Here is a 22,803-nt window from a genome sequence, read left to right as displayed (position 1 = left end):
GAACGTAGAGGAGGTAGGATGGGCACTTGGTCAGATCTAGTATGAATCATACATTGACGATAGTTGGAGTCGGCGATTCAGGGTCCCTCATTTGGACTACTATCCACCCCCTATGCCCATGTTCTATTTGGAGGAATAAAATAAAAATTATCTCTCGGAGAGATGACTATGTGGTTGATAGTGCTAGTCTTGAAAATCGATATAGTTTTGAATAAAGAACTATCAAGGGTTCGAATCCCTCTCTCTCCTTTTTTTGCTCATTGAATAGATTTCTTTCTATTCATTTTGTTTTGCCCGGATTGGTAGCATAAAGAAAGGAGAATGGCTCGGCTATCCCACCTAGCCAAGCCAGAAAAAAATAGAAAACTCGATTAGATAGAAATGAGTTGAAAAAAAAAAAAGAAAACTTTTTAAGTATAACTTGATCCCAATATGTATGATGGAATCAAAGTGATTCCCACTTCAATTGAAGCATGGATCTCCTGTCTCATCTCAATTAAGAGGGGTCATGGAAAGGGTAGGTTCAAAATCATGATCAATTCCATTTTCAAATCCTGCTGCAGTTGCACGAGCCCTTCCCACATGCCGCAAATGACCTACAAAGAAGAAGAATTCTAGAACAAAATGAGAGGTAGTTGGTTTATCTCGTAAAATACTACGATACATCCCACCAAAATGACAGAATGGGGAGGTTGTCGTGAGGCCAATGATGGGTATGATCGGTCAAGGAGCAAAGAAATGAAAATTGACTACAGTGGGATACTTCCTCGAACGAAAACCGCCATTTCACCAAGTAGATATGTGAGGTTGGTATGACCCTTGGTTAGGGACATTATTGCGACTTGAATGATTGCTTTTTCATCTAATTTCAAACATGTGTAGCAATGGAGGAAGTTATTGAGGGGTGGCCATGGCACCTCTAAGGGCAATTGATCGTGTTGCAGCAATGGGAACCGGGGATGGCCCTTCATAAACACAGTCATACACAAGTCCCTATTTGGATCAAACTACGACACCTTCCCGTGGAATCATGGACGCTTGATGGTTTCAGTACCATAGCTAGTGGGGTTGGTCGGCCACTGTATCAAGATGCAATCACCAAAGCGTGTACGAGATTGGATTTCTCTTGTGTATGTGTAATGATTGACTACAACTCTACCCTCCCCAAGCACCTTATCGTATTGGCCCCAAATGGGAAAGGCAGAGGGCACCCTTGTCGAGTTGACGTTGAGTATGAATGTGTACCATCTCGATGCCTTACTTGCTGCTCCTTGGGACATTCTTCGATGGGATGTCCTTCAATTAGTAAACTGATGAAGCCACCAGTTGCAGTATGGCCCCAAGCCACCTAGGTGCAAATTGAACGAACCACAGAATAGAATTTCGTTGAACCGACTAAGGTTTCTAAATCTAAGGAAACTATCACCATTCCACAAGAAAAAGGAACGGACATAAGCACTTCTTCGATTGAGGCAAGGAACTACTGGTTTATAATCCGTTTAATGCTTTAATAGTTCATGATGAGGGTCTTCATACAAGCAGCCCCCTCAAGGGTCCTCCATGATCTGAATGGCTTTTTGGAATGTTCGGGGTCTTAACGTCCCAAACCATCAAATTGCGGTAAGGGATTTGACTTTTGAATTTAACATCCAATCTATTGGTTTATTGGAGAGTCGTGTTTTTACTGCTAATGTTAGTGAGTGCAAAATTTTCATATGCATGGTTGGAATTGGTTTACTGATCCTATGGGGCTAGGCAACCGTATATAGTTAGCCTAGAATGAATCTAAAATTGACGTGGAAACACTGTTGGTACACGCTCAGTGCATCCACTGTCGAGTTCTTGTTCGACGGACATATGAGATATCTTTGATTACTACGGTGTATGGTCTTAATGATATCATCACGAGGCGTGAGCTATGGGAGCAACTTACGATAATCATAGAGGATGTAGGTGAGGATCCATGGCTGGTGATGGGTGACTTCAGCATGGTATTGGATCTCAGTGAAGTATGTGGTGTATCGGGAGATATTTCAGCCGTTATCGAGGAATTCCAGACGTGAATTATGGATACGGGTCTTCTTTCTGTACCAATGCATGGGGCGGTGTTCATGTGGCACAATTGTAGTGATGGGTCCCGTAGTCTTTGGAAGAAGCTTGGTAGAATGTTGGCCACCAACCATTGGCTTTCAGGCTAGCCAAATTCCAGCTTTCTCAAAACCACTCCTTGTACGCCTAACCACTCACCTCTTGTCTTGAGAGGTTATGAGCCACGAAGATTGCAGGGTTTATTTTGCTTCGACAATTTTCTAGCCAAATCAGTAGGTTTTCTCGATTTGGTAAAAGGAGTGTGGCAACATGGTATTTACAGTACCCCAATGTACGCGATTACTAGGAAATTGAAAGCCTTGAAACTGATCTTCGTGCACAAAGGAAAGCTAAGGAGATATTTCAGAAAATGTTACCAAGGCTAATGATTTTTTGAGTATTATTTAGCAATTTCTGCTACAAGACCACCAAAATGACCATTATTGCACCTGGAACGAGTCACTCGCTTGGTCCTCCTTAAAGCCTCAAAACTGCAAAAAAGCATGTTGTTCAACGAGCCAAATTACCATGTCTTAAAGGAGGCATAACCAGTATTCGAAAATTTTCTTTAAGAAAGTAACGGCAAGAAGAGCTAAGAAAAAAGTATTTCAGATAACTGAAAATGCTCAAGGTACTCTTCTCACTAATAAGAATGTGGTTGCAGGAGAGTTTGTTGAGTTTTATACGAACCTATTGGGTAGGTAGCGCCGTAATTGCTTACTAGTCTTAACTACCTCAAACCTTAGGCGAGGCATGTGGTTACCTACGATGACGGCAACAAATTAATATGGTCAATTTAGAAGGATGAAATTAAGATAGTTGTGTTTGATATCGCAGAGGATAAAACACTGGGGTCGGATGGATCCTCATCGGGTTTCTTCAAAACAGCATGGCCAATCACGAGGGCAGTACAGGACTTCTTTCAATCTGGTAATCTATTGAAACAAGTCAATTCTACATTTCTTATGCTCATTCCAAAATTGGTTTGTCATAGTGTTGTGGCTGACTTTCGTACTATAGCATGTGGCTGGCTTTCGTACTATGTATCTGGTAATCACACTTACTTGCAGCATTGAGATTTCAAGATGGTGTCCTCCCGGTTAGATATCTTGGTCTTCCACTTATCTCTTGTTGTCTAATGGGAGGTGATTGTAAACCGTTACTGCTTAAGGTGGATGAGCGGTTGAAATGATGGGGCAAACTAAAACTTTCCTTTGCAGTCAGAATTCAACTATTACGATCAGTAGTATCTGCATTGATTGTCTACTGGGCAATGGCCTTCACATTACCTAAGGGAGTCATTAAAACTATTGAAAGCTGAATGAGGAGGTTCCTATGGTAGGGAGGCACAAGATCTAGGTTAGCCAAAGTTGCATGGAAACATGTGTGTAGGCCACACGAGGAAAGTGGACTAGGAGTGCGTGAACTTGAGCCAATGAATCGCACCCTTATGAGTCAACATCTATGGACGATTATTAGCAAAATCAGTCATCGATTTGGGTTGCCTGGATCCTTAACTATTGACTCAAGAGGACAACGGCATGGACAACTAACCTAAACACGGGGTCATGGAGTAAAATGCTACACATACATGACCAACTTCTGGATCATGTCCAATATAGCATTGGAACGGGGGACAATTTTCTACTATGGCAAGACCCATGGCACCCATTAGGTCCACTTAATCACAAATTACCTCGCGGCCCTTCAACAACTGGGATGCCACTTGAAGCGAAACCGAATCAGGTGATCCAAGATAGTATATGGCATTGGCCTGACATCATGGCTATTGAGCATAGGGAGATTAAGGATCTTCTCCCACTACTCGAAGAAACTGATACAATTTGCTAGCATTCAACTAGTGGCCAATTCACTAATGCTGAAGTTTTTCAACTCTTCCAACCACCGGGACCTAAGTTACACTGGTATTCTTTGCTTATGGGACCCTATCGCATTCCTCGTAATTGCTTTATAATGTGGGTAGCCATACTGGGACGACAATCTTCACTAGATAGATCATGGGGCAAGGACAAGACAGAACCTCTGTACTGTACACTCAGGGAGAGATGGAGACCCACGGCCATCTAGTTTTTGCATGTGATTTTTCGAGACATGCTTGCATATTCTTTTAATTAGAAGTACGATTCACACTCCCTATATAGATTGGACGGAAAATGTTGAATGGGTGAGCAGGAGATGGCGAGGACGGCATCCTATGACTTCGGTTTCCTGTGCTCTACTTGGATCCCTTATCTACCATACTTGATGGGAGCGTAACAAACGACGATTTAGAACGCAACATTCGACACTTGAACATACAACCCACTTGTGTATTGAACAGATCCGAATGAAACTATTACGAGAGGAGTTACAACTTAATGTTAATACAGTTGTACTCTTTACAATTTCGAAGATCCCTTGATAGGTTACTTAGCCATACTGATGTATGTTGTATTGTTGTAACTTATTTTATTTTAATGAAAGTTATCTTTATTCGAAAAAAAAAAAAATTCAAAAGTTGTCATCATGACACCAATTCGAAGCTCATGGAATATACTGGAGAACAAAAAGATGATGAATGCGTAATGACTAATGAGTCATACAAGTGCGGTTCACATGTTGGATTGTCTTACTGATTTAGTAGAGTGACACAAAAATGATATGCCAGCAACTGTAATAAAGGGACACCCGTGAAAGATCATGCTGACAAATTCAATGATGGTCAAAATCAATAAGAAGATTGTACATTAGTCTCAAGAACTTTTTAATTTCTTAAAATTATTTTTCTTTCTTTTTTCCTTTTAATGAAAGAGTTCTAACAAACATACTTCTGTTTTATGATAAATGTTGGATAAATTTATTGAATATGGGATATAAAAAACAAAGTGTTAAAGATGTGGCTAAATTTATGCTAATGATCAATGTGGAACAACTAACTAAAAATAGCACATGAAGGATATTTGTCCAGTTCATGATAAAGGTGATAGTCAGTTTTGAAATGAAGAATTTGTTCAAAGATATGTTCAGAAACACTACAAAAAAAATAATTTTTAGCTACTACGTAAAATCGTAGCAAATGGTCAAAATTTATAGCAAAAATCCTTTTGTTACGAATTTACTATATATTTTGGCCGTAGAAAGTACGGGCGTAACTAATGCTTCATTACGAACAATATTAGTAGCAAAAGGTTATTTGCTACGAAACAATCGCTTTTGTTACAACATCGATTTTGTAGCAAAACAAGGGGCAAAACCACCATCTTCGACTACGGTGGTCCACATGTAGCCATCATCCCCTTTTGCTACGGAGCTCCAGTTGTATCAACAAATCTGAAATTTGATTATGCATTTTTTACTATATTATCCTATTGTTATTTGTAATATTTACTATTTTATTATTATAATTTTATTTATTCTAATAATTGAAAGTATTTTTAACTATAGCAATAGATCTAAAATTAAATTACATTAAAATGAATATTTCATATAACTAAAGAAAATAAGATAACTTGCACATATAGAACTAATATATTTGTATCAATATTGAAAATACATAACTAGTGAACTAAATTTGTAAAAACTACAGTCTTCTAATTCTAACAAGAACAAACTAGCAACAACTACATGAACATGGTTTCATAAGTGAGTCGAGGCTCTAAAGAATATTACATAAATCATTAGCCAATCAAAAAAGTCAAAATTTATACTTCAACCAAACATACATAGTAGACAAAAAATAATCTCTCCGCTGCTTTAAAATCTTCAAGACCTGCAATAGAACCATAAATTCTAAATGAATAAAACTAAAAAACGTAAAACATAAAGGAATAGTATACAATAATATTTCTATCATATTAATAGAGATCACAACCAATTTCAAATATCTTATTTTTATAAACACATCTGACTATAAAATAGATTATCTCATGTATTTTACCCCACAAAAGGCATAAAAAGCTGGAGAGTTGAGAGAGAACCCAATTTCACCAATGCCTATAACCATTACTAAAATTATTAAAAACAAAAAGATTAAGGGAGAAAAAATCGAATAAGAAACATTCTGGAAGTCCTCATAAGGGAAATAATAAGTTCCAAATGAAAAATTAAAATGAACTCTGTTGGGTGGGTATCAGACGCTCCTATTTTAACTATTACAATCGATTGGAGTACGAAACTCCTTAATAAATTACAGACCGAATATTACAGAATAATAATAACAGTGAGAACAGAAATCGGCAATAAAGTAACAAATAAAACTGATAGAGATAATAGGCTCAGATCAACCAGATCCAACAGTAAGGGGTAACCGGCCACAAGAGTTCCGTACCCAAGAGAGAGACCGACCCACGGTAACTCCAAGGAACCTCTCAAGACCCGACCACAACACCCCAATCACTCGGTTTCTCTATCTCACAGTCACAAAGACTTTCAAGCTTTACTGTTCTCACGAAGGGAAAAGCACACCACTCCTTTTCGGTATTTTCTGTTCGGTGAAGAAGAAGAGACGGCATCTTTCATTTATAGGGTCGGACGAGATAGAGAAGAAGGAAAGCTTTGGTCGCCTTCCTAAAACCATCACGTTGGTTAAGGAAGGGAGCCATGAATCACGGCAAGAAGAAGGAAACAGAATCACAGAGAAATGGAGAAGAAGGAGACGACTGTCGGCGCAAGTGAGAGGAGAGAAAGACAAGAGTGATTTAGGGTTCAGCCAAAAACATTTAAGTAATGGGTTCGTGGGTCGGGTTTACCGGGTCGGGTTCTTGGGCTGCCGAAGTGGGCCGGCTCTTTTAATTACTTGGGCCACCGAGAATTACTAACACACTCCACCTTGGACCAAGTCTTATTCCAAGAACGAGGTCAGGAGTTGTTGGATCGGTTTTGTCATCATAGCCTTTGGGGTTCCACCCCTTGTACCTGCGAGAAAGGTAAAACAAGATTAAGGAAGACTTTTAGTACCCATATCAGCTGGGTTTTCTTCAGATTTTACCTTCTCTAATTTGATGATATCCTTACTCACGATATCACGAATAAAATGGAATCTGACATCGATGTGTTTGGTCCTATCATGAAAAATTGGGTTTTTGCAAAGTTGTATAGAGGATTGACTGTCGGAAAAGACAGTAAGCCGTTTTTTAAGAAAACCAATTTCCTTTACAAGACCCTCAAGCCATATAGCTTCCTTGAAAGCTTCGGTAGTAGCAATGTATTCGGCTTCAGTGGTAGAAAGTGCAACAATGTGTTGGAGTTGGGATTTCCAACTAATGCATGATCCGCACAAAGTAAAAATGTAAGAGGTTGTGGACTTTCTACTATCCCTTTCATTTGCATAATTTGAGTCCACATAACCAATAAGATCAACAGAATCAGAAAATTTGGAGAAGTTAATACCTATGTTATCGGTACCACGTAGGTACCTTAGGAGCCATTTTAAAGCCTCCCAATGAGGAGGTCCCGGATTGGACATGTACCTGCTCAAACAACTTATAGCATATGCAATATCGGGTCTAGTGCATACCATGAGAAACATTATAGACCCAATCACATTAGAGTAAGGAACCTTACTCATTTTGTCTTTTTCGAAAGTGGTTTTAGGACATTGATCTTTGGATAGTTGAAAATGGGCAGCTAAGGGAACTGAAGTGGGTTTTGAATTTTCCATAGAAAATCTTTTCAAAACAGAATGAATGCAAGATTTCTGATTCAAGAGGATGGAAAAACGTTTACTATTTCTATGAATATCCATGCCAAGAATTTTCTTTGCATCACCAAGATTTTTCATTTCAAAGTTTTTGGAAAGGTCCTTTTGCAAGGATTCGATGAGTTTTATGCAGGGACTAGTAATGAGCATGTCATCGACGTATAACACAAGAAAAATAGGTATTTCATCAGAAAACTTAAAATATAGGCAATAGTCATAATCACTCCTTTTAAACTTAAGTGAGAGCATGAACATATCAAACTTCTTATTCCATTGTCTCGGTGATTGTTTCAAACCATATAAAGATTTCTTTAAAAAGCAAACATGATCAGGTTTGTTTTTCTCAATAAAACCAACAGGTTGTCGCATGTATATGCATTCATCAAGATCACCATGTAAGAAAGCAGTTTTAACATCCATTTGTTTCAACTCCCAATCAAAATGAGCAGTAAGGGCAAGAATAATACGAACAGTAGTATATTTCACAACAGGCGAAAATATTTCATTGTAATCTATCCCTTCTTTTTGAGTGAACCCCTTAGCTACTAGTCTGGCTTTATATTTCAAAGGGTTTTCTTGCTTTATTTTAAAGATCCATTTGCAATCAACTAGGGAGCAGTTTTTAGGTTTGGGTACTAGATCCCAAGTATGGTTGTCTTTGAGAGACTTCATCTCCTCATTCATGGCACTAAGCCATTCTTTTGATTTCAGTGCTTCATCTACGCTCGAGGGTTCTATGTTTTCTATGTTCAAAGCTACTTGGAAATCATTTAACCTACTAGGGATCTTCCGTTCTCGCCTACTCCTATCTCGGGCTAGTTGATAGTTTTCTAGGGGGTTTCTTAAGGGATCTTCTTCAAGTTCTAAGTTTTGTTCATCATTGTTGGTCTCAACTATATTCTCTCCCCCTTCTTGGTTATCCTCCACCTTATTAAAGGTCAAGTTTTCTGGTTCTACTTCAGTTTTAAATAGGCAGGGCATCTCATTTTCATTGAACGTCACATCTCTACTAATGATGACTTTAAAACCTGGTTTGCTTCTAACCCACAGCCTATACCCTTTGACCCCATTAGGATAACCAATAAAGACACATTTCAAGGAGCGAGGTTCAAGTTTATCAGTAGTTTGATGAACAAAAGCAGAACAACCAAAAGTGCGCAATAAAGAAATATCAGGCTTCTTACCACTCCAAACAGTTTCAGGTGACTTCCCAAGTAAAGGCACAGATGGAGATAAATTTATCAAATACGCAGCAGTCAGCACAGCTTCACCCCAAAAAAATTTTTGTAAGCCTGAACTAATTAGCAAGCATCTTACTTTTTCAAGTAAAGTTCGATTCATTCGTTCAGCAACACCATTTTGCTGTGGGGTGTAGGGAGTTGTTTGTGCCTCTTAATACCAAACTTATCACAAAGATCATCAAATTGTTTGTTGCAAAACTCAAGGCCGTTATCGGTGCGAAGAGATTTAAGATTTTTTCCAGTTTGATTTTCAACGAGGGTTTTCCAATTCTCAAACTTTTCAAAAACCTCAAATTTGTGTTTAAGCAAGAAAACAAATACTTTTCGGGAAAAGTTATCAACAATGGACAAAAAATATCGATTTTCCCCATGGGTAGGTTCTTTAGAGGGACCCCACACATCAGCATGAACGTAGTCAAGAATGCAAGATGACAAAGAAGGGTTTGGGGAAGGTGTAGCAGGAAAATGCACACAATGTTGTTTTCCCATAACACAATCATCACAAAATGGCAGTTTATCAATGTTATCACTTAGGATGCCTTCTTTGTTTAAAAACTCAAGTCCTTTTTGGCTAATATGTCCAAGACGTTTATGCCAAAGAACGGTTTTTGTCATGCATGTTCACAGAAGCAGCCAAGGAGTCATATGTCACAGAGCATAAGTATAAATTGCGTCTTTTTTCAGCTTTGAAAATGACAAGGGAGCCTTTCATGATTTTCATAATGCCCTTTCCCCATTTACCTTCTAAACCCTCATCCTCTAAAACAGCACAAGAAATAAGGTTGTGACTAAGTTCAGGAACATATCTAACATGCTTGAGAGTCATTTTATAACCATTATCAAAAATCAAGGAAATTTCACCAATACCCTTAATATCACAGCGTTTTTCGTTTGCCATAGACACAGAGCCAAATTCACCAACTTTAAGATTTGAAAAGATGCTTTCAAAAGGACTTATATGGAAAGTACAGCCAGAGTCAATAAGCCATTCATACATACTTAAGGGAAGCACGGAATTCACATCAGAAACCACAAAAACTTCTCCAAATTCATCAACAACATTGTTCACTAGTTCTTTTTCTTCTCCATTGTTATCCCTATTATCCCGTCTAGGTTTTCTACAGTCCTTGATATAATGACCTTTCAAACCGCAGTTATAACATCTTCTCTCTCTAAGTTTATCATCCTTATGAGAATAATTTTTATTTCTGGATTTACTCCTATTTTTATTCCGACTCTTACTCCTATTATTGTACCTGTTGTTAGGATTCCTAAAATTAGACCTACCTCTTACTGAGTTCACTTCATGATGATTATTACTAGGTCTATTTGTTTTTAGATCGATCTCTTTGCTTTTTAGGCCATTAACAACAATATCAAGACTTACGCTATCTCTACCATATTTAATAGCAGCTTTCACATCAGCATATGTATCAGGTATGGCATTCAAGAGCACAATAGGAGAATACTCATCAATATTTTTATCACCAGTCAACTTTATATCTTGCACTAACTTAGTGAAATCATCAAGGTTTTCATCAATGGTTTTGGATAAATCGAGTTTGAATTTGAAAACTTTTCAAGCCAGTTTACTCGGAAGCGAAACATCAGTGTAAAGATCCTCAAGTTTTTTCCATAAATCTCTAGCTGTGTCTTGTTTACCAACTTTTCTTAAAACATTGTCAAACAGGTTCAGGATTATAGAAGAATACGCATATTCGTCATTTTCTAGAGCCTTTTCTTCAGAAATGGAATCAGAGTACTTACCCTCAATGGCCTTAAAAACCTTTTGTTGAATAAGAATTCCCTTCATTTTTTGTTGCCAAATTGAAAAATCACTTTTACCATCGAAAGGTTGCAAATTGTATCCGGCCATTGAAAAAAGAAATTTTCAGAAAAAACGATTTTTAAAAAAAAGGTTTTTCAGAAAATTTTATTGCAGCGGTTTGTGAACAGGTGACACAGCAATAGTCCAAGCAGATATGAATAGCACAGATTTCACAAAAATTATGAAAAAACACCAAAGAATTTAGTCTCAGAAAATGCGGAGCAGGGTATAGAAAGCAAGAGTCAATAGTGAGTCAAGCACAAAGCAGAAGTAATACGGTATATTCAAAGTTTCACAATGTATAGTGTATTACAGTTCACCAAGAACAGGCACACAGCAGTATTTCAACCCGAGACCGAGATATCCACAGTTTTTAAGAGATTTAAGCACCAAGCAGAAATAACTAATATTCCAAGATTTCACAAAACAGTGAATAATAACGAGATAACCGCGACAGTTAATATTAAAAGCAGAGTAGAATCCGAGGCCTCTCCAGCCTAACACCCAGTCCAGATACCCGACGACCTCAAGGGTCCGGCCAGGAAGGTAATCAAGGGGAATAAGCAACTCACACTCAGATAATATGGGAGATAATATAACTGTAATGAAAATGCGGAAACTTAAAAGGAGGGGTTTCAGCAAGTTACCACCACCGGAGCGTTGACGGATCGGAACCACGGCTCTGATACCACTGTAGAGTGGATATCAAAACAATCCTATCAACTATTACAAACCGATTTGGAGTACGAAACTCCTTAAAAATTATACAGGCCAATATTACAGTATAATAAAATAACAGAAGGATTAAAACTAAGGATTCAACAGAGACAAACACTTGTTAATATAGTCGGCTCAGAAAACACCAGGTCCAAGAATGAGAGGGACACGGCCACTGTAAGTTCCGTTCCCAAACGGCACCAAGCCCACAGTAACACCACACGGAGACACGACCTCAACGAACCGGATCACTCAGATCACTATCTCACCCAGTCGCAAACGACACCTCAAGGCTCACGATTCTCACAAAGAAGAGTTAAGAGGATTCGGGTATTTCTCGATTTCAGTTCACCGAAAATCACGGCAAGAAGAAGGAAACAGAATCACAGAGAAATGGAGAAGAAGGAGACGACTGTCGGCGCAAGTGAGAGGAGAGAAAGACAAGAGTGATTTAGGGTTCAGCCAAAAACATTTAAGTAATGGGTTCGTGGGTCGGGTTTACCGGGTCGGGTTCTTGGGCTGCCGAAGTGGGCCGACTCTTTTAATTAATGTTATTATTATTCTGTAATATTCGGTCTGTAATTTAGTAAGGAGTTTCGTACTCCAATCGATTGTAATAGTTAAAATAGGAGCGTCTGATACCCACCCAACAAACTCGGCTAAACTTACAAGACAATTAAGATATTATATAAGGTGACTGCTGCAAACTACTAACAACAAACAACTATGGTTCGATTAAAATCAAATTTTGATCACTAAATTTTCTATGTAAAACACAATAATAAGGATATTGGTCAACTTAAACCACATCACTCCATATTGGTCATGAATGCTGTAATCTAAAGGTATTTTTATAGTGCATCTAAGGCTTGTCATCAATAACGATTGCCAGAGTGATGTTGTCAAAACCCGTCAGTGGCAGACATCTATGTCAGAATACAATTATACATATTATTCTTATGATGATACACACTCATAGCAATAAAATACGCAGTAGTGAAGGGTGAAAAATCAAAAACATAATAATTGAAAGGAAAATATACCCAATTAAGGGAGCCATTGAAAGGAAAATAAAGCTCTCTTGATCTATTTTCGGCGTTCGATTATAATAAAATAAAAAAGGCTTAGAATAGAAAGAAAAATGAGAGGAACAAGTAGTTAAACAAGAACCTCATTCTTGTAGTTTATTCGACCGATTTTTTTCGTTAATCCAACTCTCCACTTCGAATCCATTCATGGTTAGATTTTTATGAAGAGACCCTTTAGACCGTCCACAATTTATCTCTTTCATGCTAGGTTACTCCTTGTAGTATACTTGTACTGTCTGTTGTGTCAGAATGAATGGTTCGTTCTTTTGGTATACCTTCTTGATGTTTACATCAACAAAGTGATAACGAGGATGTACCTTCATACCTCTCATGGAATCAACCCAATGGTATTTAAATAAAATGATCTGCATGTTTGGAATAAGTGGGTAATCTAACTGAATTATCTCTTCGAGAATCCCATAGAACTCATTGTCTGTGTCTCTATATGATGACTTTTGACACATACCCCACAATTCATAGTTGACTTGTCTATACTGTGACGTTTAGTATAAAAATTGTAACAATTTAGAAAGTAACACGAGAATGTTGTAACCTTAGCAGTAGAACCCAATAATGCAACTTCAACAAATCGTTGTCCGTGTAATTCAAGTCAGATTTCACCAGTGCAACGATTGACAGTTGTGGCATAATTCGTAAGGCACGATACAGAAGGGACAATTTACACGACTTCTGAACCAATCTTTGGCAACTAGCTCCTTAATATCGAGATCCTCCGAGTGGTGGTGCTCATAGAATTCTTTAAAAAGGACCTGTATGCAAACAAAAAAAAAACACATATCAACATACAGGTTAAAAAGTTTAAAATAAGAACGTGAATAAACTGTTTGTGTATTCACACTTACTCATAATATGGCGTGACTATTTCATAATTGCACAAGATGTATGTTTCAATTATAGGACACTCTGATCCGCTACGCCACCTCTTCTTTGAAGCATTACTTGCTTAGTCACAGTAGTTGAAAATAGACTGTTGGATACGAATGTCGTTCATACAAAAGTAGTTATTTGCTCGACAGTCGCTTCTGAAGCATATAATCTTTGCAGGCGAAGGGTAATCGATAGGTACCTAAGAAAGGCATACGGGGTCTTCTTGCGGTTTGGATTTCGCTTCCTAGTCGGCTTGTATCGGACTTCTTCACAAAACTTGTAGTAGTCCAGATCAATGTCGTCCTTTAAGTACAACATGCATCCATTCTTAGACACATCAATCTTCTCAACACGTAAATCCAAGTCTCTTACCAACTTCTTCGTATTATAGTAATAGAGGGGTAGGGTGTGGTTGCAGGGCTATATATGAGCAGCATATTGGATATTCGATCATATATTCTCTTAATATGGCCATTCGACCTTGATATTTACTAACTCAACAATGGACCCCAATTGAGATTGGGTGCAACCGTTCTACAACAGCTGCTCACCAACATGCACTACATTGTGAAATTGATTTTCCAACCCAGACACATAATCATAGGGCCCTCCGCCGTAATATGAATTAAGCTTGACATCAATTGGATAGGACTGAGATTTGTATGTAAAAATATTATTTAATATTTTATTTAAAACTTATGATATCATCAACATATTGAGAATGAGTTAAGTATAGTTAACTCATAAGAAGCCGACAAAGATCATTGATGGATGCAATCCAACTTGGGTAACTAGGGCTCTTAGAAAATAAATAATATCCTCTTGTATTATGTTGTGGATTGATATATAATGGTTGGTATACGCTACTTCTGAAATTTACTGTAATTATATGATGAATATCTATTTGTCGGTGTCATTCATGAAATTTGTCTTACAGTATATGTATATATATATATATATATGCTAATTAGCTATATTTATTGGTAGGCAGATAATTTTTTACCTCAAATATTTTAGGAAATAGGTCTTAATGACTAGCCGAATTAGATCATAAGGTGGTCATCAGTATTACTAGGGGTCAACGATGATATTTTGAGTTGGAAGTTCTAATTACATACATAATTATTATATTTTCAGTCGATTTGTATGTTAAAATTGTAATAATTGTAACTAAACTTTTTCCTTTTTCATTGTTCATAAATGCTATATTGAAATATTAAATACTAAATTTTAATTAAGTATTTAAAGCTTTGATGTTCATGTAATATATTAGTAAAAATAGAGTTATTTTATTGAGTAATGTGAGTTTCATACGAGATGGAATGTATTTATGGAGTGGGTGCTACATATAATAAAATCTATCACAATAATATTGTCGTCATCCAGGAGAAAGTCTTATCAAGTAAATAAATTGTACGACGGGTAATTTATTGTGAATACTTTTAAATATATCTTAAATTTAACTACTTGGTAATATACTTTTAAATAAAAATATTTCCGAAACAAAAAAAAACCAAAAATTTATTCCAAAATAAGAGCAATGATATTTGATTACTTATCTATATTTTGTTTCAACTGCAGCACTCACATTAGAGATCTCGAGACATTCCACCCATATTTCTTCCGAAATAGTTTTGGAGGGTTTCCACTAGAAAAATATATACCATCGCTCCTCGCTTCCCACAAACATAAATATTGTTCACAGTCATCACTCGACTTGGATTTAAATACATCAAAAGCAGCATCCTTATTAAGCCACCAAAGATGGCAAAAGAACAAAGTTACCTTAGTAAAGCTATCACAAAATTTCCAATTAAAATCATAATTTTGAATAATTTCATGATACCCGAGATCATCATTTTTAGATGCACAATGCAATTTTAGTTTTGGATCGGGAAGCCTGTTGACGACGTGAACCTCGTACTCAGATGTAGCTATACAATCGGCTGATGTTGTTGATGCCATTACCAGGAAAATGTTAGCCAACACAATGAGGTACGGACTGATATTTTTCATTGTCATATAACTCATGTTTTCATAGGGGGAAACACAGAATTTAGATCTTAATGTATTTGGTTGAGCCCTTATATTTATAGGGCCACAGGTGTTTAGCACTATTTAATTATCACTTACCAAATTGGAATTTAAATTCAGAGATATTTGGCCACTGGATTTGATTTAGGAAATAAACATGGCCTCTTTATCACTATTTAATTATCACCTACCAAATTGAAATTGAAAATCCACAATACGTTGGCATTGGATTTGATTTGAGATGTAATCATGGCTTTGTCTTTTTCTTTTTTTTTTTTTTTTTGAGCCTTTAACTTTAAAGTAATTCAATCACCTGCCAAATGAAAAGAAAATAAAGAATATTTCACACATTTGGATTTGGTTTTAAGAAATAATTATTGGATTATCTTTTTCTTTTCTTTTTTATCTTTTTACTTTTAATTTCAAAATATTTGTATTTGAACTGGGAATCTGATTTGGTAATTAGATTAGTAAATTGTATGCAAGAAAATATTTACGATTTCATAAATTTAAAAAGTATATATAAAGATGGCAAAAAACAAAAGTAGGGATAGCTTGTGCAATAATATTGACATGGGGTGTTATTTGTAAACTTTTAAAAAGAAAATAAGCTGGTATAAATATTGTTGATATTTTTAATGACTGTATTTATAATTATCTAAAATATAGAGATGATTTATGTAAATAAGTGATAGTGCGATGGTGTAAATATAATCACTCCTATTAGTTATTGTTATTACTGGTGTTGTTCATGTAGTTGTATTTGTGATTATTAATATCACAATAATTACAAATAATGAAAGAGAATATAATAACTCATTATTAACTAAATTTAGTGAAAGAATTAGTATGGCTCGTGAACACGGTGGAAGCATAAAATAAAAGAATTTTAAAATTGGTTTCAAATGGGTATTCCATTTGAATTTTCGGGTGTCTGGTATTTTCAAATGTATCATAACAGCAAATAAAAAATGGTTGAGAATGTGGCTAACGGAGAAAACAAAAAAGTACAAGAAATATAAACTAAAACATTACTTTTTTATTTTCTTACGTAGAAAGGCAACAAGCGTTGTTCCCTTTTCGTTACGTTCCCATTTATTTTACAATCTAAATTAGAATCCTTCTAATTTGTGCACACCACACTTGTGGAAAGAACTCTAGATCTACTGCTAGGTAGAAGCTAGATCGAGAAAGAAATGAAACCGTACTATACTATTGATATGTGTAGTGCATAGTGTGTAATGAGTAACGTGTAGTATGAGTTCTATCTTTAAATTTTGAGTTATCTCTAAGATAACTACTATACACACATATGCATATTTTGTGTACCACTTAGCCATCATGGCTTCACATGTGTAGGAATTGAAACTCCTTCTCAACTTGTACTCAAATTTGGACTTTGACTTCTAAGTCATGGACCCATTTTGACTAGTCTTGATTTACCGTATTAAATCAAGTCCAGCCAATATCCATGGATATCAAAATAATTCAATTAATATAAAATCTTATAGAAATCCAAAAGTTTTTTTAAGCAAATTAAATAAACATAAGTCCAAACACTAGTTAATTGATCTAATCAATTAATTAAACCAAACTCAATAATTAATTCAATTAATTTAAAGGTATTAAGATCAAAATTAATTAATTCAACTAATTAATTCTTGGGCCGTCCCGCCAATGAACGTTTCCAAATAAATGATCCAATCATTTATATTCTCCTTAAATTAATTAATCCAATTAAATTAATTCGTTTCTTCAAGAACTTATTCCAAATTAATTCTACCGATTCCATAGTGATTTGTGTGTGATTCTTTAGTTTCACCCTCAACTAGATTTGAGTTTGTATCCAACACAAATAATTAATTAATTTTATTAATCAAAAACGCCAGTCGCTATAGGTGGCCGTCAAACAACGGTCCATGACACTAGATATTAGGTGAATGTTAGCTTAACCATTTAGGCTCTCGAGTTCCATAAAAATATGGTCCTTCCATTGATTATCTCCCGACCTTAGTCTAAGGCATGAAATTGGGAGTCGATTCCCATCCGATACTAGACAATTATGATGAATATTCAAGGTGCGTTTACTCTATTGTTCGACAATATTTTGTATTTGAGCAGTCACTTTGGCCGTAAACTTAGAGAGTTTAAATCATTTCAGAGTACTTATGAGATATATCTGTCATATACTAACAGGAAACGGATTCTATCTTAGAATCCACCATGCTCACTACATATTCCAACTGCACTTGACAAGAGTTATAACGACCACATCAAAAACACAGTCATCTCTTGCCAAATCCAAGATATAGTCATCATATGCATGCGACTAGGATGATAACTCAAGTTTGAGGACTAATTCTGTACTATTAGAGCGAGGACTTCAAGTCATACTGACGAAACCTCCAAGATTTCCATATGACAATTTCCACGAGTCAGTTCAGTTAGCTACAATCTTGTCAACTAACTCATTAAAATTGCATAGACGTCCCACGTCTGTCGTTAATGAAACATGACAGTTATCCAATGAATGCAATACTTAGTGCAAGTTCCCATAGGAATCTTGATGCTCGGTCTCGAGAGTTTCGACTTGGAACATTTCAGACCAACGCTCAGAAGTTGCTTTTATAGCTGTCATCCAATGCTCAACCAACTAAATGGGTTATCTAATTGGTCTGTGGGTATTTATTATGTGATATACTCATTTTGTGATTGAACTAAACTTAATTCCAACAAGAATTTTCGAATAGTATATAATTAAAGAAATAAGACAAATAAATGAAGGTCATGCTACTTAGGTCGGATTTTCAAACTTTGGTTAATTTAAGAGCAGTAGTTCACCAGATCTGAATACTAAAGCCTCACCAATTGACTTTCTTTAGTTTTTTCATTTCATTTAACACAGTTGCATTTAAAGGGATATTTTATATACCTATCTATATAAGCTTAAATATATTTTTGGTCATACAATTTTGATATTTTAATATTTTTATTTTTTATCTTACTAGAGTTGTAAAATAGTCCTATAAATTTTTGATATTTTGTGATTTTGATTCTTTCAGTGTTTGATTTTGCAAGAATTGTCGAAATAAATCACGTGTCCCTCCTAATTTTGGCATTGTTATGTTTTATCTTTTTAGGGATTGAAAAATAGTCATGTAATTTTTTGACATTTCACAATTTTAGTCCTTTTACTACAAGAAAAATGATAAGTAGCTACAAAAAAATCGATGCTAAAATCAGCGTCAAGCTGATTAGTAAGTAAAACTTTCGTTGCTAATCTATATTATTTTAAAATATCTTTTAAATAGTTCGTTGCTAAATTCATAGGAAGTTAATTTTTCTTGCTAAATTTATTAGCAAGTAAATTTCTTGAATTAAATAATATAGATTAGCAAAGAAAGTTTTACTTGCTAATTATCTCGACACTAAATTTTTTTCGTTACTAGTGAACAATTTTGTTGTAGTGTTTTATTTCTAAATTTTGAAAAAATTGACGGAATAAAGCATGTGTCATGTCATTTTTTTTTTTAATTTTTCATCGATATTAGGAAAAGTTAACCAATAAAAAATAAAAGCCCTGATTTAAATAAATCAAGTGAGACACACATGATTTATTTGGGCAATTTTTTACAAAATTTGACACCAAAAGAACCAAAATTACAAAAATATTAAAAAATTACAAGACTATTTTGCAATTATAAAAAGATAAAGGAAAAAAAAATATTAAAATTACAAAATCAAAAATATATTTAAATCTATCTACATATATAAAATAAAATAAAAACAAAAACAAAAACAAGATATTAATTTAAAGTAAAGGACATAGATCCCAAATCTAAGTAAAGAAATAAATTATTTAATTAAAAAAGACAACCAACTAAATACTAGCCGGTGCATGCTTCAATCAGTCAATATATATGTATCACACTTTTTATCAAACTAAATAAATATTAATTCATGAAATTAGGCTGCATTGAACTTCACCAGTTGACTTCCTCCAGTTCTCACTCAACACTGCAATATTTTATACACAAGCATTTATATGGCTTTAAACAAATGAAGCAAAGAAAACTGCATCTCTCCTCCGCCATGATTGAAGCTTCCAAACATTGACCTTAATTATTCAAATCTAAGATTCTCATGAAAGTCATTAAATTTCTCGACCTAAACTCATGTCTGTAATTCTCAAACTCTTATTAAGAGTTCCCAATCGAATTAATCAGAGAAAGAACCACAAACCATAATGGATACTAACTCTCAATCTTCAATGCCGTTTTCTTGTAATAATGTCTTCTTTCTTTTGCTTCTACTGTCCTCAAATCTCCTCACTTTGTTTATTTCTACCACCTTCTACTCCCCTTGCTCTCTCAAATCCCAGCTACAAACAGCCACCGGCACCGCCACCACTGCCCTAGCCGCCGCTGAGCCACCGCCGCCCTCTGAGGACGAGGACCCGGGAACCAATGCCCCCGCCGTTGACCTCCCTCCTGAGTTCATTGCCTTCACATCTCCACAGGAACTCCCACTGGGGTTTAACAAGAACTTCGACTCCGACCAGATCTTCCCCCCCGTCGGCAGCCCTTGCACCCTCTTCACCGACGAGCTCCGTAGCTTCATGTCCTACAAAGTCAACGGATCATGCCCCGACGACGAGCTTCTCTCTCAGAAACTCCTCCTCCGCGGCTGCGAGCCCCTTCCCCGACGCCGCTGCCGCCCTGCCGCCCCGAAGGAATACGTCGAGCCTTACCCTCTCCCCGACAGCCTCTGGACCACCCCACCCGACTCCTCCGTCGTCTGGACGGCTTACACCTGCAAAAACTACTCCTGTTTGATTAACCGCAGCCGCAACCAGAAGGGCTTCGACGATTGCAAAGACTGCTTTGACCTCAACGGCCGGGAAAAGAACCGCTGGGCCAGTGGCGGTACTAAAGGTTCCAACCTCGACTTCACCATTGACGAGGTCCTTGCCGTCAAGAAACCCGGAACGATCCGGATCGGCCTGGACATCGGCGGCGGCGTGGCCACATTCGCAGTGAGAATGAGAGAGAGAAACATAACCATAGTGACCACCTCCATGAATCTGAACGGCCCATTCAACAACTTCATCGCATCAAGAGGGGTGGTGCCTCTGTACATGAGCATCTCGCAGCGGCTGCCTTTCTTCGATAATACTCTTGACATTGTTCACTCGATGCATGTTCTGAGCAACTGGATCCCGACGGAGCTGCTGCATTTCTTGGTATTTGATATATATAGAGTGCTGAGGCCTGGGGGTTTGTTCTGGCTGGATCATTTCTTCTGCGTGGGGGAGCAGCTGGAGAAGGTGTATGCGCCGCTGATTGAGAGTGTTGGGTTCGAGAAGGTGAAGTGGGAGGTGGGGAGGAAGCTGGACCGTGGACCGGAGCTGAATGAGATGTATCTTTCTGCTTTGTTGCAGAAGCCAATGAACAAGTTTTGGTGAATATTCATTGTTTAGGCTTTAATTCCTTTCTTTTTTCTTTTTTATTTTAAATGTTTCTATTGTTTTTTTGGAGGAATCTTTGCAATTATAAAAGAAATAGGTGATTTTGTCTTCTATTATGCTTTCTATAATTCTTTTTCTAATTATGATGTTTTTTCAATCAATTACTTTATTTTTGAAATACCTAAAAATTGCAAATTATTTTATACAAAACATTCAATTAATTTTGTTTATTCATTATTCAATATACAAAAATTTCTCGCAGTTCACATTGTGTAAAAAAAAAAAAAATTTAATAATTATATCCAAAATAGTTAAGGCATGGGAAAGAAAAACAAAAATCTAAAGATTTTTTCCTCAAAACTCATATATATCAAACAATAGCTTTGAGGAAAATAGTTCTGAAGATGGAATTTTGAGAAAATTTGCCTCAAGTAATCACTCTGGTCGGTACTTAATAATATTTCAGATATAAGCATGAAAATTGTTCGAAGTTAACCCCACCAGTTAAAGTTCGGATTTCTCGAATCCTAACCAATTATTACAGAAAAATAATGGATATAAAACTCTTAAATTATAACCTAGATATACACAAGAAATAAACAATTATACAGATTGTAAAATAAATTTACAGATCTAAAAAGATAACCAGAAAATAATAGGTGTTCAAGCTCAAAGAGTTGGATTCGGAGAGAAAAAAGCCAACGCCACAAAAGGTCGGCAACTCTCTAATGGTTACTCGAATAACAGCCAACAACCAGAAACCCTTGGCCACAAAAACCCACTCAAAAGGGACCACTAAGGTTTTCTTAAAAAACTCAGTTCATAGAGAACTGTATAAGATCAGAAGAAGGGGAGAAGAGAAAATCGCATTTAAAATCAATTATTCAAAGGCCATAGGCCATGGAGGCTTTTATAGAGACGATCCATTAAAGAGGTAGAGACAAAGAGGCAGCTGAGAATCGGTTTCGAACCCATCAAAAAATAATGGAGTGAAACCATAAAAGAGAGAGAGATGAGGGAGAAGAAGGGAGAGAGAGAGAGAGAGAGAGAGAGAGAGAGAGAGAGAGAGAGAGAAAGAAGGAGAGAGAGAAATGAGGGTTAGGGTTTCAAAATTAGAAATAAATAGGATCGGTTACCGGGTCCGGTAGATGGCCAGGAAGAGTGGGCAGGTAGGCCAGACCAGTGGGCCAAGTGGCTTGAGGCAACAAATTTGGGCCCTCCAAGTGAGAGAAATGGGCTTGGGCTGGGCCTACCTAAATAGGTCATTGGCCAAATATTCCAACACTTTCCACCTTTGACCAGGACCCATAAAAGGGACTGGGTCCAAGGCCAGATTTGGCATTCATCATTGCTAGGATGCCTTAGTGTACCTGCAAAACATATAAGAATAATGAATGCTAAGGGAGAGAGAGAGAGAGAGAGAGAGAGAGAGAGAGAGAGAGAGAGAGAAAGAAGTCGAGTGAGAAATGAGGGTTAGGGTTTCAAAATTAGAAATAAATAGGATCGGTTACCGGGTCCGGTAGATGGCCAGGAAGAGTGGGCAGGTAGGCCAGACCAGTGGGCCAAGTGGCTTGAGGCAACAAATTTGGGCCCTCCAAGTGAGAGAAATGGGCTTGGGCTGGGCCTACCTAAATAGGTCATTGGCCAAATATTCCAACACTTTCCACCTTTGACCAGGACCCATAAAAGGGACTGGGTCCAAGGCCAGATTTGGCATTCATCATTGCTAGGATGCCTTAGTGTACCTGCAAAAC

The 22,803-nt window shown here is 36.7% G+C and overlaps 1 protein-coding gene across 1 annotated transcript; it reads left to right on the top strand.

Annotated features, from left to right (window-relative positions):
- On the top strand, positions 19,500-21,068 carry LOC105167787 (probable methyltransferase PMT19). Its single transcript, XM_011087602.2, has one exon. It carries the CDS (start codon positions 19,829-19,831, stop codon positions 21,044-21,046), a length of 1,218 nt encoding a protein of 405 aa, XP_011085904.1. The 5' UTR covers positions 19,500-19,828; the 3' UTR covers positions 21,047-21,068.

The sequence above is a fragment of the Sesamum indicum genome, linkage group LG8 (assembly GCF_000512975.1).
Source record: "Sesamum indicum cultivar Zhongzhi No. 13 linkage group LG8, S_indicum_v1.0, whole genome shotgun sequence".
Classification (NCBI taxonomy): Eukaryota; Viridiplantae; Streptophyta; class Magnoliopsida; order Lamiales; family Pedaliaceae; genus Sesamum; species Sesamum indicum.
The sequence above is the reverse complement of the archived record's forward strand: the minus strand, read 5'-3'. Positions and strand labels throughout refer to the sequence as shown.

What these genes read in the sequence shown, in the direction of transcription:
- LOC105167787 (XM_011087602.2), top strand. Translation starts at nt 19,829, where the DNA reads ATGGATACTAACTCTCAATCTTCAATGCCGTTTTCTTGTAATAATGTC.